Raw genomic sequence first — 15,647 nt, forward strand, 5'->3', positions numbered from 1 at the left:
GGGGTTTGAGGACTTTTTCTACCATCACTGCCCAGACCCACACAAAGTTACCTCCAGCCTCTCAATCCTCTTGTTCATCCTTCTCAGAAGCTTGTCTCTTTCTCTCATCTTGCTGGTGATTTTGACTCTAAATATCTTGAAGGCTCTTTCTTGGTTCTCTAACATTTGTAGCAGCTCTTTAATCTTTTGCTCAAGAGAATCCTTTTCCCTCTTAGCTGCTTCTCTTTCGTACTGCTCTGCTGGTCCAGGAAGATGTTAGAGAGAGGAGAAAACAAAAGTCAGTCCTAAGAGCTACAACCTCTCATCCCTCAAACCTCCACCTTCTCAGTGACCAGACTGTCTTGAAAAAGCAAATGGACATGACATGTCTGACTTCACCTGTGACTGTACATCAAGGGCAGGTTTGGGAATGTGCTAGGAAAGACTCTGACTGGCTGCCTGGACCTACAACCACAACTCTCTTTATTATTATGAGATGAAACAGAGTGTGTTCATAGAAGGAGAAGGTCCTTGCTTCTGGAAATTCTTCCTGTCAGAGTCTCAGGGGCCACTGCAGCAGAACTGTGAGCAGAACTCCACCCTACTGTGAGCAGAACCCTCCCCTGTACCTGCTGAGGTCTTTTCTGTATCATGAAGGATCCCATCTTTATTCATGCAGCTTTCTTCTAATTCTTCTTTTAGCTCTGGAGACAGAAAGGGGCAAAGACATGTCAAGCAGGTCATATCTAGAATTCCATTAAAGTGTTCTGACAAGTGAACTGTTCTGAATAACATTCACTGGTTGCTTCCAACTGCCTACAAATGCAATTTCCAAGATTCTGCCCACCTCCCTACCCCTGCACCTCCTTGCCAGTGTTGCCTCCCCTCAACTCCACCAAACCACATGCTAGCTTCCACTAGTCAGAAGAATGTGCAGGTTTACAAATAGGTAACTATAAGCCCTTTCATATTTTTCACAATCTTTTTTCTGTTTGTGGTTCTTCTGGAGACATCCCACCCTGGATAGTATGTAAAAATATTTCACAGTTTACATCCCACACACCTTCCAGGAAGATTTCTGAAAACACCTTCTCCATGTGAAATCACTGTACATTTACCCTGGTACATATGTTCAGTTCAGTTCGGTCACTCAGTTGTGTCCGACTCTTTGCAGCCCCATGGATAACAGCATGTCAGGCCTCCTTGTCCATCACCAACTCCCAGGGCTTACTCAAACTCATGTCCCATCGAGTCATCATGTGACATCCTTTGTCGTCCCCTTCTCCTCCCACCTTCAATCTTTCCCAGCATCAGGGTCTTTTCCAATGAGTCAGTTCCTCACATTAGGTGACCAAAGTATTGCAGTTTCAGCTTCAGGATCAGTCCTTCCAATGAATATTCAGGACTAATTTCCTTTAGGATGGATTGGTTTGATCTCCTTGCAGTCCAAGGGACTCTCAAGAGTCTTCTCCAACACCACAGTTCAAAAGCATCAATTCTTTGGCATTCAGCTTTCTTTATGGTCCAAATCTCACATCCATACATGACTACTGGAAAAACCATAGCTTTGACTAGATGGATCTTTGTTGGCAAAGTAATGTCTCTGCTTTTTAATATACTGTTCTAGGTTGATCATAGCTTTTTTTCCAAGGAGCAAGCATCTTTTAATTTCATGGCTGTAGTCACCATCTGCAGTGATTTTGGAGCCCAAGAAAATAAAGTCTCACTGTTTCCACTGTTTCCCCATCTATTTGCCTCAAAGTAATGGGACTGGATGCCATGATCTTAGTTTTCTGAATGTTGAGCTTTAAGCCAACTTTTTCACTCTCCTTTTTCACTTTCATCAAGAGGCTTTTTAGTTTTTCTTTGCTTTCTACCATAAGGGTGGTGTCATCTGCATATCTGAGGTTATTGATATTTCTCCCAGCAATCTTGATTCCCACTTGGGCTTCATCCAGCCTGGCATTTCACATGATGTACTCTACATATAAGTTAAATAAGCAGGGTGACAATATGTAGCCTTGATGTACTCCTTTCTCAATTTGGTACATTTGTATCAACTGTAAATTTTAAATGCATTAAATTTATGGTGTTTGTTTTACACCTCAATAAAACTGTTTAAGGAAACTTGAATTACTCCCACCTCAGAAAAAGAAACTGAAATACTCTAAGACAACTAGCAACTTTCTAAGCCCCCTGAGTCTTCTGTATGAAATGTTGGTTTATATTATGGTTGCTCACAGTTGTAGCATCCTAAGATTTTTCATATTATGGTTCCTCACATTTGCAGCATCCTGAGATTCAATATATAGGACATGATTTACAGTAATACCACTAAAAGCAAAGTAAAGAAATATCTAGTAAGAGAATCTTCCCAGAGAAACTTGGGTTACAATGAATGGGAGAGAGTACACAGTAAAAGCAACAAGCTCAAAATAACTTAAGTGTGTTTATAAGTTTCAGTCAAGGAGGACATCTGAATTCTGTACTGACTTTGCTTCAGTGGTCAGACAGATTTCCAGAAAAATTGCCTGACTTTGGGAAAGTGTGAGTGTTTGTTGCTAAGTTGTTTCCAACTCTTTGCAATCCCATGGACTGTATACCTCCAGGCTCCTCTGTCCATGTCTTGTCAGTATTCCAGGCAAGAATACTGGAGTGGGTTGCCATTCCCTTGTCCAGGAGATCCTCCCAACCCAGGGATCGAACCCATTGCAGGTCTCCCGCATTGCAGGTGGATTCTTTACCATCTGAGCCACCAAGGAAGCACTGAGCTTGGGAGAGAAGGCCACAAATTGTAGTAATATAATCTATTAGAACACTCTACTCAAAAGAATCAGAATCTTTCTACTATGAATGGTAGTAAACCTGTGGATAACAGTGTGGCTTCAAGGTATCAGAGGTAACATGAAGCATCAACCATTAAGACAAATTATCATGTACTACTTCAATGACTGGTTTGTCATATTTGATGGAGTAGTCCATTGTTGTTGTTGTTTAGGTGCTAAGTCGTGTCCGACTCTCTTGTGACCCCCTGGACTGTAGCCTACCAGGCTCCTCTGTCCATGGGATTCCAGGCAAGAATACTGGAGTGGGTTGCTATGCCCTCCTCCAGGGGATCTTCCTGACCCAGGGCTTTGAACTTGTGTCTCCTACACCGGCAGACGGGTTCTTTACCACTGAGCAGCCAGGGAAGCCTGGAGTACTCCATTACATCTTCTCTGTAGGCCATCTTTGACAGGACCATTTTTGTGGAAACCTCCTTCTGCATAGCTGCTCAGTTTCCACACGAGGATAGAGGTTCTCCAAACAAGGAACCACCATCATTGAAGGCATCCAGGAAGGTCGCCACAAGCATTCACAGTACTGGATAAGTCAGCCATGATGAATGATCAATAACTCTGAAACTACAAATCTGTACAAAACTACACATCTAAATGATTTTTTAATCATTTACCATATCCATGTAGTATCAACGTGAATGTGAGCAAACTCCACGAGATAGGAGAGGACAGAGGAGCCTGGTGTGCTGCAGTCCACCAGGGGTCTGCAGGTGGACTGCAGGTGTGCTGCAGTTTGTGCAGGGGTCACAAACAGTCAGACGCAACTTAGCAACCAAATAACGACCAAATATTTGGTAGGAAATTTGGTATTTCCTACGCAACTTAGCGACCAAATATTTGGTAGGAAATTTGGCATTTCCTACCAAACAATAAGTAGGAAAATCTTCATAAACCACATCTCCTGCTACTAAATTAGTGATTTCCTTTCTATTAATCTTTATGGATCTCCAAGTCACTGCATTTTAAAAATGAAAGTGTCTTTTTTCAGGTAACATACTCTGGTGTATTCTGAAAGAAGAATTTCCCAGGAAAACATATTAAAAATAAAACAGAGCAGTGAAGCTAATGCTGAGGGAGGACCTGGGACTAAGATGACCTTGGGAACACAAACCATGAAATGTTAAGACACAGATTTCATGCATCTCTTCTGTTCCCTGGTCTTAGTTGTTGAGAACAGCTTAGAATTAGTGATAGGGATAGCAAGTATTCATCAAAATCTGTGATGATTGACAACTCCAGTTTGACATATGACAAATCAATGAAATACAGTATCTTTAGAACCATTTATACTATTCAAGAGATTGGAGGAGTTTGGGATCCAAAAGGGAAACAGTTTTTGTTTCTTTTCTTTTTTAGAAGTCATCAAAATCCTTTTGGCCACACAGTTTAACAATCACCCTCTGTGTAGGGAAATTGGGTCATCAGAAAATTGGTTTTGTTTTTCCAAATAGAAATGTGGGTCAACATCAAGAAAAAGATGTATGTTAAAAAAAAAAAAAGAAAAACATGTGTGTAATAAACCAATAAAAAGTATATCTTAATTAAAAAGTCAATGAAGAATATCTGTTCTTCGGTGAAGTATAACTGCTCAAAAATATCCATGTAAAAAGACTCAGAACTGAACTCTTCCCTCAGGAGGGTCTGCACAACTCTTGGACATGTCTACCACAGGACTACATTAAGGAAGAAGAAAGAAAGAAAGAAAGTAGCTCAGTCATGTCCAACTCTTTGTGACCCCATGGACTGTAGCCTACCAGGCTCTTCCGTCCATGGGATTTTCCAGGCAAGAATACTGGCGTGGGTTGCCATTTCCTTCTCCAGGAGAGCTTCCCGACCCAGGGATTGAACCCAGGTCTCCCGCATTGTAGGCAGATGCTTTACCATCTGAGCCACCAGGGAAGTTTGAGATAACTTCCCAGGAAGAAGGAAGCACTGCTTGTTTCCCAGAAGTGCTGAGTTGGTCCTTCCCAATTTTCAGAAAGTATCCAGAAACAAGCAGCCCCACGGGGTGTCAGAGGCAGCTTGGACCTGAGCAATGGCTTACAACCAAGGCCAGGAGGCAACATGCTTGTTTCCCAACTTTTAAGGGTGTGACTGGGCATAAAATGAGGCTGCCATGTTTAGGCTGCCTATTTGTTTTGGGGTATCATTTTTTTTCCTTATTCAATAAATAAAACCAGCCAGAACTGTCTGAGTCAAGTATGGTCTTGGTCTTCACTCAAAAAAAAAAAGGTGTAGGTAGTGAATCTAGTGTGGAGCCCTGTTGAGAACCGTGATGAGTCTCTCAATGCATATACAAGTGAGAAAACTTGAGGTCATGGATGGAGAAAATGTGTCTTTCCCCTACCCCCTCTCCAAAGAACCAGGAGAAGATCCTACTCTCTCATCTCTCCAGGCAGGGTTCTTTACACACCATGGGCTGCTGTCCTGGCTATGTGACAGGATGTGAGGCTGTCAGTTCCAGCTACCACTGGTACAAATGGAAAAGCTGAGTTTTCCCAGAACTAAAGCCAGCATCTGAATCCTTCAGTCCAGACCATCAGGCTATATTCTCTCTCACCTCTCCATTCCTCACATACCATTTTGAAGGAGAAATTAAGAGTTCTGATCTCAAGACTAATTTACATGCAAAGAAAGTTGACGGATTAACATATCTATTCCAGAGCTCTTCAGATCAGTGAGTTCCAGAAAAAGCTCCCAGTTATTTACCACTCATCCTTGCTCTCTTTTTTCCTCCCACTTTTCTGCTGCTATTTTATGGAAAGTGTTAGTTGATCAGTCTTGTCTGACCTGCAACCCCATGGACTGTAGCCCACCAGGCTCCTCTATCCCTGGAATTCTCCAAGCAAGAATACTGGAGAGGGTAGCCATTCTTTTCTGCATGGGGATCTTTCCGACTCAGGGAACAAACTCATCCCTTGCATTGCAGGCAGATTCTTTACCTTCTGAGCCATTTTACAGAAGCTGAAAAGAAACTGAGACATGTTTTTCATTCTCACAAAGGGAATAGAACAAGAAACTGAAACTGAAAATAATGTTTGTGTTTTTGTCTTGCTTTGTTTTTGGTAAGGACTACACATTTGGAAACAATGAAGGAGAAAAAATAGGCTTAGACCTTATGGTTTATTTTAAGGGAAAGTGTGAGAATGAATTATTTCACATACATGCAACTCTGCAGAATTTTTGGAATATTATACATGGTTAATATGTAATAAGAATTTTTAAAAATAAACTTGTATGTTGCTGCTGCTACTAAGTCGCATCAGTCGTGTCCGTGTCCAACTCTGTGCGACCCCATAGATGGCAACCTACCAGGCTCCTCCATCCCTGGGATTCTCCAGGCAAGAACACTGGAGTGGGTTGCCATTTCCTTCTCCAATGCATGAAGTGAAAAGTGAAAGTGAAGTCGCGCAGTCATGTCCAGCTCTTAGCGAGCCCATGGACTGCAGTCCACCAGGCTCCTCCGTATGTTGAGGACCTTCCTTTCTGTTTTGCCACTACCCAGCAGAGTAATCAGGAGGTGTCTTAGGTGGGAGGAGGAGGGAAGAGGGAAGAGAGAGGAGGGGGCAACCCCACTCAGCTCCTCTTTTAGGAGGCGGGATTTAGTCCCTCAGTCCTAAAAAGGACTTCAGCCCGCTTTTCCGAAGGTGAGGCGGGGTGGATTCCTCCTCCCAAGGGAGGCTCTTTGCAGCAGCCCGGGACTGAGTCCCCGGGAGGAGCAGCGTATGCAGGGACATGATTTCGCAGCCGCATCAGATCCAAAGGAAGACGCAAAACGGCCCTCACGCCCTCCCGCCCAGGCAGCCGGCAGCCTCCCCTCCCGCACGCAGTGTGGGGTCTACGCCAGGGGATCCACTGTTGTTAGCTAACAAAAATGTGCTTGGAAGGGGAAGTGTAGGAGGAAACTTACTTGGAGCACCGGGGTATCAAATTCCCAGCTGCTTTGGCTCTTCCCTGGGGCTCCCCTTGAGTCTGGTTCCTCCGGAAACCTGCTCTGCTCCTTAAAAGTTGAAAGGCGAGCAGGTTTTTACAGCCATGTGTTATGGGTGAGGTTTCTGAGTAATGAAACCGAAAGGACACATGCAGTATCCTACAGTTAATTGCTACAGGTTTTTTTCTTTCTTAACTGAGGCTAGAGACTCAGAATGTGGGCAAAATCCAGGCAGCTCCCTCCTTCACAGTTGTCTTCGGGGCCCTTACTCCGCAGTAGGAATACAGCAGCCGATGTAATTGTTTCTCAGGCATAATTTTGGTAAGGCAATAGAGGGGTTTTGGGTTTTAATTTTTTGCTTTGAATCTTTTTTTTTTTTTTTCCTGTCTGTCTCTCTTTTAAAAGTGCCCTTATTAATTGGGCTTCCCTGTGGCTCAGCTGGTAAAGAATCCGCCTGCAATGCAGCAGACCTGGGTTGGATCCCTGGGTGGGGAAGATCCCCTGGATAAGGGAAAGGCTACCCATTCCAGTATTCTTGCCTGAAAAATTCCATGGACAGAGGAGCCTGGCAGGGTATAGTCCATGGGGTCACAGAATTAAACCCAACTGAGTGACTAGCACTTTCACTTTTCATGCATAGCTTCACTGAGGAGGTATCATTTCTGTTGGATCTTAAAAAGTGAGTCAGTCTTTTTAAAAAAGTAACTGGAGGAAATAGATTTTAAAGCAAATGAAGGCAGTGAGCAGATGTATTAAAGTAGGGGCTACTCAGCCCCTAAGTAATCAGGTCCATGTAACCAGTGTAACAGACTCACTGAGAATAAAGTTGAAAGACTTGGTTCATAGACTGTATTCCGCAGGCAGAGACTTTGAAGGTTACTAGGAATGCTGAGTCATGTTTGAGCTCCCTCTCTCTGATGACAGAAAGAGAGAATAAAGTGAGGACACTGGAGATAGAGATGGTTTGGGACGGTGATTCTATAACTTAGAAGACATATTACAGTCCCACCACTCTAGGTTCCAGAGAGTCATTCAGAATTTCAGGTTCCTTCCATTCTGCTGTTTGGTACCCACTAAGACATCACAAATATGTGGAAATTCAAAGGTTGACTGCTGCCACATCAGCTGATATCCAGATCAGTTCAGTTCAGTCTGTCTGTCATGTCCAACTCTTTGTGACCCCGTGGACTACAGCACGCCAGGCTTCCCTGTCCATCACAAACTACCGGAGCTTGCTCAAACACGTCCACCGAGTTGGTGATACCATCCAACCATCTCATCCTCTATCGTCCCCTTGTTCTCCTGCCTTCAATCTTTCCCAGATAGTAAGATGGATAAGAGTGACTGGTGGAGAACAGGCTCAAGGTTCTCTGGCATAGACCCACAAGTAAGGTACATATACTTCTAATCACCTGGATGCAAGAGCAGGTAGAAAAGTAGGATCTCTACCTGGATTGCCATGAGCTCATCTCATAAAATAGAATCAATCATAGTGTTTACAGTTGAAAATTCTGTCAAACCACTAAAAGTATACCCAACAATATCAGAGACAGATTTTTAAAGTGTCTTAAACTTGTAACTTCTAGAGTTGAAATTTAACTGGGTTAAGGATAGTGACCCTGAACTTACTGAGACACAGATACTGACAATGAGGGTCGGGCACTGACCCAAGTCCAGAGAAAAAAATTTTTTTTCCCTCATCAACTGGATCACAGCATCCTGCCTGCCCTCTTTTTGCCTCACTCTTTTGTTTTGGTTTTTATTTTGTTCCATGAGGCTATAAAATAAAAATATGATTTTAAAGATGTAGAATATACAGCTAGCTAACTCTTTTAGTCTTTAAATCAACATTTTTATTGTTATTTTATTATTTATCATATTTTAATGTTTATAATAACTTATTTTAATATTATTTAATTATGCTAATTTATTATTATTACTGAAGAAAAATACCCTTGGAGTTATCTCCCAGCTTCCATGGGAGAACTCCAGAAAGAGTTCCATGGAAAATTATTGCAAGATAAAATATATTTTAAGAAATGTATTCTATAAATCTTGTTCACAAAATATAGTATTGGTTAAGGAAGAATTATTAAAATAATTTCCTAAACTGATGGAGGATAAAGAGATGTTATTTAACTGAAATGAAATTTTACTCATCTTCTATTTAACTCCAGAAAAGATGGCCAACCCAGCATCTTGTTTTAGAAATAATATGTTAATACAGTCCAGCTGTCCCCTGGAGGAAGAGTGTGGTCTCTAAGGAGAATCTGCAGAAGCACTTTGGGAACACAGATTTAATTGACCAGTTTTCACATTCTGCTACAGATTTAGATTTTCAAAATCAGGCTCTTCCTTTCCTCATACAGAAGAGCTGCTGATTTCCTAGAATGGAGTCTGTTACAAAAGGAGCTCTTCATTGCTTTCAGTTTCAGTCTGGATCCTGTTTAAAAGAAATGCCATTTCAAGTGGCCTCAAGTGATATAAGACACTGGCTGGCTGGAAAAACATTATGCTGGATCATTTTAAAACCTAACTACTGTTCACCTTAAACTATGTGTCTGTGTGCTGTCACTTAAGTCATGTCTAAGTCTTTGCAACACCATAGACTATAGCCCACCAGGCTCCTCTGTCCATGGGATTCTCCAGGCAAGAACATCGGAATGGGTTGTCATGCCCTCCTCCAGGGTATCATCTCTACCCAGGGCTCGAACCCACGTCTCTCATGTCTCCTGCACTGGCAGGCTGATTCTTTACCACTAGCACTGCCTGGGGAGCCCTCATCTTAAACTATGTTTTATGTCAATTATATCTCATTAAAGCTAGAAGAAGAAAAAAGTCATGACTGCAACCATGTGTCATTTGGTGGGAGTAAGGGGAGAAACATCATGTGAAATAAAGTTCATATTTTATGGCAAGAGAAGAAAAATTTAATCATATAAATTTTCTGTGCCCTTTGCCCTCCTGTCTCCCTCCTATGGTGCACTGTGTATCTGCATTATGTATCAGCAAAACTTCCACCATGGGCAGAAATACCTGCTCAGCCATAAACAGCAACATTCCCCTGTTCACCAAGACAACGCCTTAAAAATAACATTCCTTCCTGATCTCATAAAGGGCCATGATGACTCTTCATTCTAGGTTATGTGAACAACCAAAACATGCCATTTAATGTACAGCTGCTGCTGCTGCTAAGTCACTTCAGTCGTGTCTGACTCTGCGTGACCCCATAGACGGCAGCCCACCAAGCTCCCCTGTCCCTGGGATTCTCCAGGCAAGAACACTGGAGTGGTTTGCCATTCCCTTCTCCAGTGCATGAAAGTGAAAAGTGAAAGTGAAGCCACTCAGTCATGTCCGACTCTGTGAAACCATGGACTACAGCCTACCAGGCTCCTCCATCCATGGGATTTTCCAGGCAAGAGTACTGGAGTGGGTTGCCATTGCCTTCTCCATAATGTACAGCATCTGTCCTCAAAATCTTTTATCACTGACTTGACTTCTAACAGGTGGAACAGTTCTTTGAGCTTTCTGAGATTCTCTTCTCGTTATAATCCTCAAATCTGACTCAAATAAAATTTCTGATTTCTTCCATAGATCAACAGATTAATTTTTCATCAGCAACTGCATCAAAGAGTTACAGCACCTTTCATTGTTATTTTTTCAAGAGCAAGTATATGGCACTTAGCATTTTAAGTCTTGCTTTTAATTCTAGGAAGCCCCAGACTGGTCTATTTGTAAGGTTGGTGGCATGACGTGGTATCAGTTTTGCCTATCTGTGTGCCCAGTCGCTTCAGTCATGTCTGACTCTTTGCGACCCCATGAACTGTAACCTGCCAGGCTCCTCTGTCCACAGGATTCTCCAGGCAAGAATACTGAAGTGTGTTACCATGCCCTCCTCCAGGGGATCTTCCAGACCCATTAATAAGCAACAAAAAGCAGAAATTAGCATTAATTAAGCAGAAATTAGCATTAATTAAGCAGAAATTAGCATTAATTAAGCATTAATAAGCATTAATAGCATAAAATGCTTAATAAATAATTAATAATGTTTAATAAATAAATATATAATAAATACATAATGCTTAATAATAATTAAGCATTAATAAGCAACAAAAAAGCAACAAAAAGCAGAAATCTGAGGAAGTACAGCCTGAATTTGCTAACTGAATCCTATTACTTTTATTTTCTACACCAAATCAGGCAATTTAAACATCTTAGGGCAAAGAAGACATCTTCTGTAGACATTGTTAAGTGGCTCCTTCCTCCATACTTTTCTTCAACCCTGAAGACTGGTCAAGCCCAGGAGCACCAGTTATGAGACTGGGATGTGTTTGCATAGAGATGGTTTCAGTTATTCCAGCTTGGTAACTCCCGATGGTGCTGATTTGGCCCCCAGGTGACATTTGACAATGTCTAAGGACATGTTTGCTTGTAACTGGCTTGGTTAATCATCTACTCTGGAAAGTTTCCCTGGAATAAATGGGAGCTTCTCTGCCCAAAATGAACGGCCCACAGCCAATGCCTGCTGTGGGATATTGATATCCAACCCTTTGCTGCAAGGAGGAACCAACTCTGGTGCTGGTTGTGCTAAAGTGGTCACATGGGACCAGCTTGAAGCCACTTTCCACCTGAGACTGTAACCTTTTTTATTTTTATATTCTTTTCCTCTCCCCCTTCTCTCAGTCCCCTTCTGAAAGCACTCACTCAGTGAGTCATTTGTATGAAACTATAGCTCTCAGTCTCTGCTTCTGAGGAAACTGACCTAAGACGTTACAAAGCTTCCTTTGTGGTTTAGTATATGTAAGCTTCATGTGAAGGCTCCAAATCTGTTTTAAAAGAATGAGTATTATGTTTCAGGGTGAAGGTTCTACAATTAAACATTAAGCCAAGTTTGTTCATTAAGTTTTTAAGACATTTTCTAATTTCTCCGATTTTTCAGTCTTTTATTTTCTGAATTACTGAGATGTGTAAGTCACTTTTATGTTTCACAGTACAGAAATTAAAAGCCTTCTCTGTTCTTTATCTGATTGTGACATAAGTGAAAAACATTCATGCTTAAATCATCACACTCAAAATTATTCACCTTTACTCTCCTCCAGAATAATTCAAAGACTTTAGAACACTTGATCTGTGGCCCCAATCTTCCTGAACTATTTAATGTTAATTCTATCTTCTCATTTTTCAGTCCGAGCATATATTATTATGATTGTTTCATGCAGTCAGTCATTTATTGATTGTTTCACATTCTACTGCTGTCTTAGATTTTCATTTGCTTTTGCACTCCAGACTTCCTGTCTCTTGGAGCTTTTTACTCCTGCATTTCAATTAGAGTTGATGTGCTCATGGTAAACTCTCCACCAGATATGAATTTTGTACCCATTTTTGAATGTTTTTTTTCCTGCATATATCTAGGTTAACAACTATCTTTTTCTTTACCTTGCACTTTCTTTTCACTTCCACTGATGCTGCTGAGAAGTCAGCTTTCACTCTGTCTTGCTGTGAACTAAATATGTTCTTCTTCTGTAAATATTCTGCAGATAGTCTCATTTGCATGCCATAATTTCATTCTGATTTCTCAGGTGTATATTTACCATTTTTTCCACTTGGATTTAATCTTGCATTTGCACATGGATGATTTTTAAAGTTCTGGGAAATTCTCTGACATTGTATCTTCAAATATGGCCTCTGTCCCATTTCTCTTTCCCCGGCTACTACTTTTGATTCCATATCAGTTAGACATCTTGTTCTATTCCCTCCATTACCAACCTATTCTTCACCCTGAATTGCTTTTTATGATGTTTCCCCACCTCAATCAATTTCTCTTCCTTTGGGTCTGATCTGCTTCTTAGCCATATAGCTCCTCCCAAAGACAAAGATACCCTCTTGAGGCTTTCTCGGAGTTCACTTTTCCCATCAAGTAGAACTTGACTTTAATCCTTGTCCTTTCCTAGCCCAACTTTAGTAAGAATCCTGCTAGGTTAGTTTATTGAGATTCCCCCATCCTTGATTTATGATTAAATTCCTCATCACTCACTCTTGATGTTATGGACTAAATGTCTGTATCCTTCCAAGATAGAATTTGATATCAACAACTGAGGTGCTAAAGTTCAACAAACACCTTAAAATATGGAAGCAGATTTGGAACTAGGTAATGGGTAGAGGCTGAAAGAGTTTTGAAGTAGATGCAAGAAAAAGCCAATACTGCCATGAAGAGAATCATGTAAGGGTGATTCTGGTGAGAACTCAGATGGAAATGAGGAACGTGTTTTTTTTTTTTTTTTCCCTCTAATTTTATTTTATTTTTAAACTTTACATAATTGTATTAGTTTTGCCAAACATCAAAATGAATCCACCACAGGTACACATGTGTTCCCCATCCCAAACCCTCCTCCCTCCTCCCTCCCCATACCATCCCTCTGGGCCGTCCCAGTGCACCAGCCCCAAGCATCCAGCATCATGCATCAAACCTGGACTGGCAACTCGTTTCCTACATGATATTTTACATGTTTCATTGCCATTCTCCCAAATCTTCCCACCCTCTCCCTCTCCCACAGAGTCCATAAGACTGTTCTATACATCAGTGTCTCTTTTGCTGTCTCGTATACCGGGTTATTGTTACCATCTTTCTAAATTCCATATATATGCGTTAGTATACTGTATTTATGTTTTTCCTTCTGGCTTACTTCACTCTGTATAATAGGCTCCAGTTTCATCCACCTCATTAGAACTGATTCAAATGTATTCTTTTTAATGGCTGAGTAATACTCCATTGTGTATATGTACCACAGCTTTCTTATCCATTCATCTGCTGATGGACATCTAGGTTGCTTCCATGTCTTGGCTATTATAAACAGTGCTGCGATGAACATTGGGGTACACGTGTCTCTTTCCCTTCTGGTTTCCTCAGTGTGTATGCCCAGCAGTGGGGTTGCTGGATCATAAGGCAAGGAACGTGTTTTTTTAAACTGAAGGAAAGATAATTCTTTTTGTAAAGTGACAAAGAACCTGCCCCAATTTCTTCATGTTCTACTATTTAGTAGAAAATAGATGAAACTAGAAATTTAGTTGAGATTTCTAAGTGTTGAGAGAGAAGCTTCATTCCTTCTAACTGCTTTATACTAAAATGTGAGAAGACAGAAAATAATGAAGTTGTAAATGCTAAGGAAAGAGGAACCAAAATGTAAAGATTTTGAAAGCTCTCACTCAGGCTGACCACATTATAAAAAATAAGGAAGTACACTCAGAAGAGCACAATAAAGTTGTGGTGGCAGAACCATTTGATAAGAAAATCAGTGTGGCGTGAGGCATGAATTTAATCAGCCGTCTCAACACAAGGCAAGTATAGAGATGGGACTATACCCACAGAAACACTGCCAGCTGGAACTACAGGAAACAGACAAAGTGGGATGAAATGAAGAAAGTCTGTTGGACTTCTTAGATTCAAGAGAACGGGACCATAGAGCTCTTCGTCAGTTAATAAGTACTCTTCTTCAAGACAAGAGAAGAAGAACCCCAAATACAATTCAGAGATCGTCAGGGCTGCCACTTCCACCTCAGGCACAGAGTTCATGGACATGTGGTTTAGGAGTATAGGGGTGCCTTTATGTTGATTTCAAGGGGTGAGGAAAATGCCCAGCAGAGAATCTGTGGCATATGACCTTCACCCCACAGAGCCACAGGCACATGACCCCTGCCATGGAGAGCCTCACCCACACAACCCCCACCAGGCAGAACTGTGGGGCTAATGACTCAGTGAGCCTGGGGGCAGAATTCTGCCCCAATAAATATAGAAGGCAGTGCATTGAAAAAAAAAAAAGAGTATTATTGTCCTTCCTTAAGATCTAGTAGAGCTTGCCTTGCTAGGAATTTAGACTTGCTTAGGACCCTCACACCTTCCACCTTTCTCTCCTATTTTTCCCTGTGGGGATGGATTGTATATCCATCCTTATACTATTTGTCCATGCTCCACCATTGTATCTTGGAAGCATGCAGCTTGTCTGGGTTCATGGGTTCACAGCTGGAGAATTTTGCCTCAGGATGATTCCTACTGCAAGCCTCATCCATATCTGATACAGAATATACTTATGTGAGACTTTGGTCATTATATTTTAGAGCTGTTACTGGAATGTACCAAGAATTTTAATTTTGAGCCTGTTGGGATAAAGTGAATGTATTCTGCACATGTAAAGGACATGTATTTGGTGGGGCCAGTGATGGAATGCTATGGACATCATGTTTGTGTTCCCCCAAAATTCATGTTAAAGCCAAAATTCCCAATGTTATAGTATTTGGAAATGGGCTTTTTGAAAGTAATTAGATCATAAAGAAGAACCTTCGTGAATGGATTTCAGTCCTAATAAAAAGATAATGAAACATAGGATCTCTCTCTGCTCTCTGCCACATGAAAATACAATAAGAAAACAGTTATCTACAAACCACCAGACACAAGATCCACTAGCACATTGATCCTGTACTTCCCAGGATCCTGTACTTTCTCTAGAACTATTACAAAGTAATTTCTGTTGTTTAAGCCACCTGGTCTATAGTGTTTTTATTACAGCACCTGAACTTACTAAGACTCAATATCTAAGCTGTTGGTCTGTCTTTAGCAGTCCTATTTAGCCAGTTTAACAAGAATTTCCTTATCCTTACCTACCTGTCTTCGTGCTGAGTCGTGTCTAACTCTTTGTGACCCCATGGACTGTAGCCCACCAGGCTTCTTGTTCATGGAATTTCCCAGGCAAGAACACTGAAGTGGGTTTGCCATTTCCTACTCCAGGGACCAAACCCACATCCCCTTCGTCTCCTCTATTGGCAGGCAGAGTCTTTACCGCTGTGCCACCTTCAGTAATTTTTTATGCCCTGACCCTCTAACTCTGCTTGGCAGCTATATATTC

General features: G+C 41.4%; 1 protein-coding gene across 9 annotated transcripts in view; it reads right to left on the minus strand.

Annotated features, from left to right (window-relative positions):
* Window positions 1-7,026, minus strand: part of LOC147375770 (guanylate-binding protein 6-like) — a 115,318-nt gene extending 108,292 nt beyond the window's left edge. For 5 of the 9 annotated variants that reach the window (XM_086390988.1, XM_086390986.1, XM_086390985.1 and 2 more), the window contains exons 1-3: window positions 6,730-7,026; window positions 609-683; window positions 52-239 (exon numbers count right to left, since the gene is read on the minus strand). In XM_086390988.1, coding sequence (XP_086247114.1) covers window positions 52-239; window positions 609-654 — 234 coding nt within the window. In that variant the 5' untranslated portion in view covers window positions 655-683; window positions 6,730-7,026. The remainder of the gene's footprint in view (window positions 1-51; window positions 240-608; window positions 684-6,729) is intronic. The other 4 variants (XM_086390981.1, XM_086390984.1, XM_086390990.1 and 1 more) reach the window with 2 other exon arrangements.
* Window positions 7,027-15,647: the final 8,621 nt, after the last annotated feature.

Source organism: Bos grunniens, chromosome 3, assembly GCF_055505025.1.
Source record: "Bos grunniens cultivar Pamir isolate PY7600 chromosome 3, Bosgru_T2T1.0, whole genome shotgun sequence".
NCBI classification, from domain to species: Eukaryota; Metazoa; Chordata; class Mammalia; order Artiodactyla; family Bovidae; genus Bos; species Bos grunniens.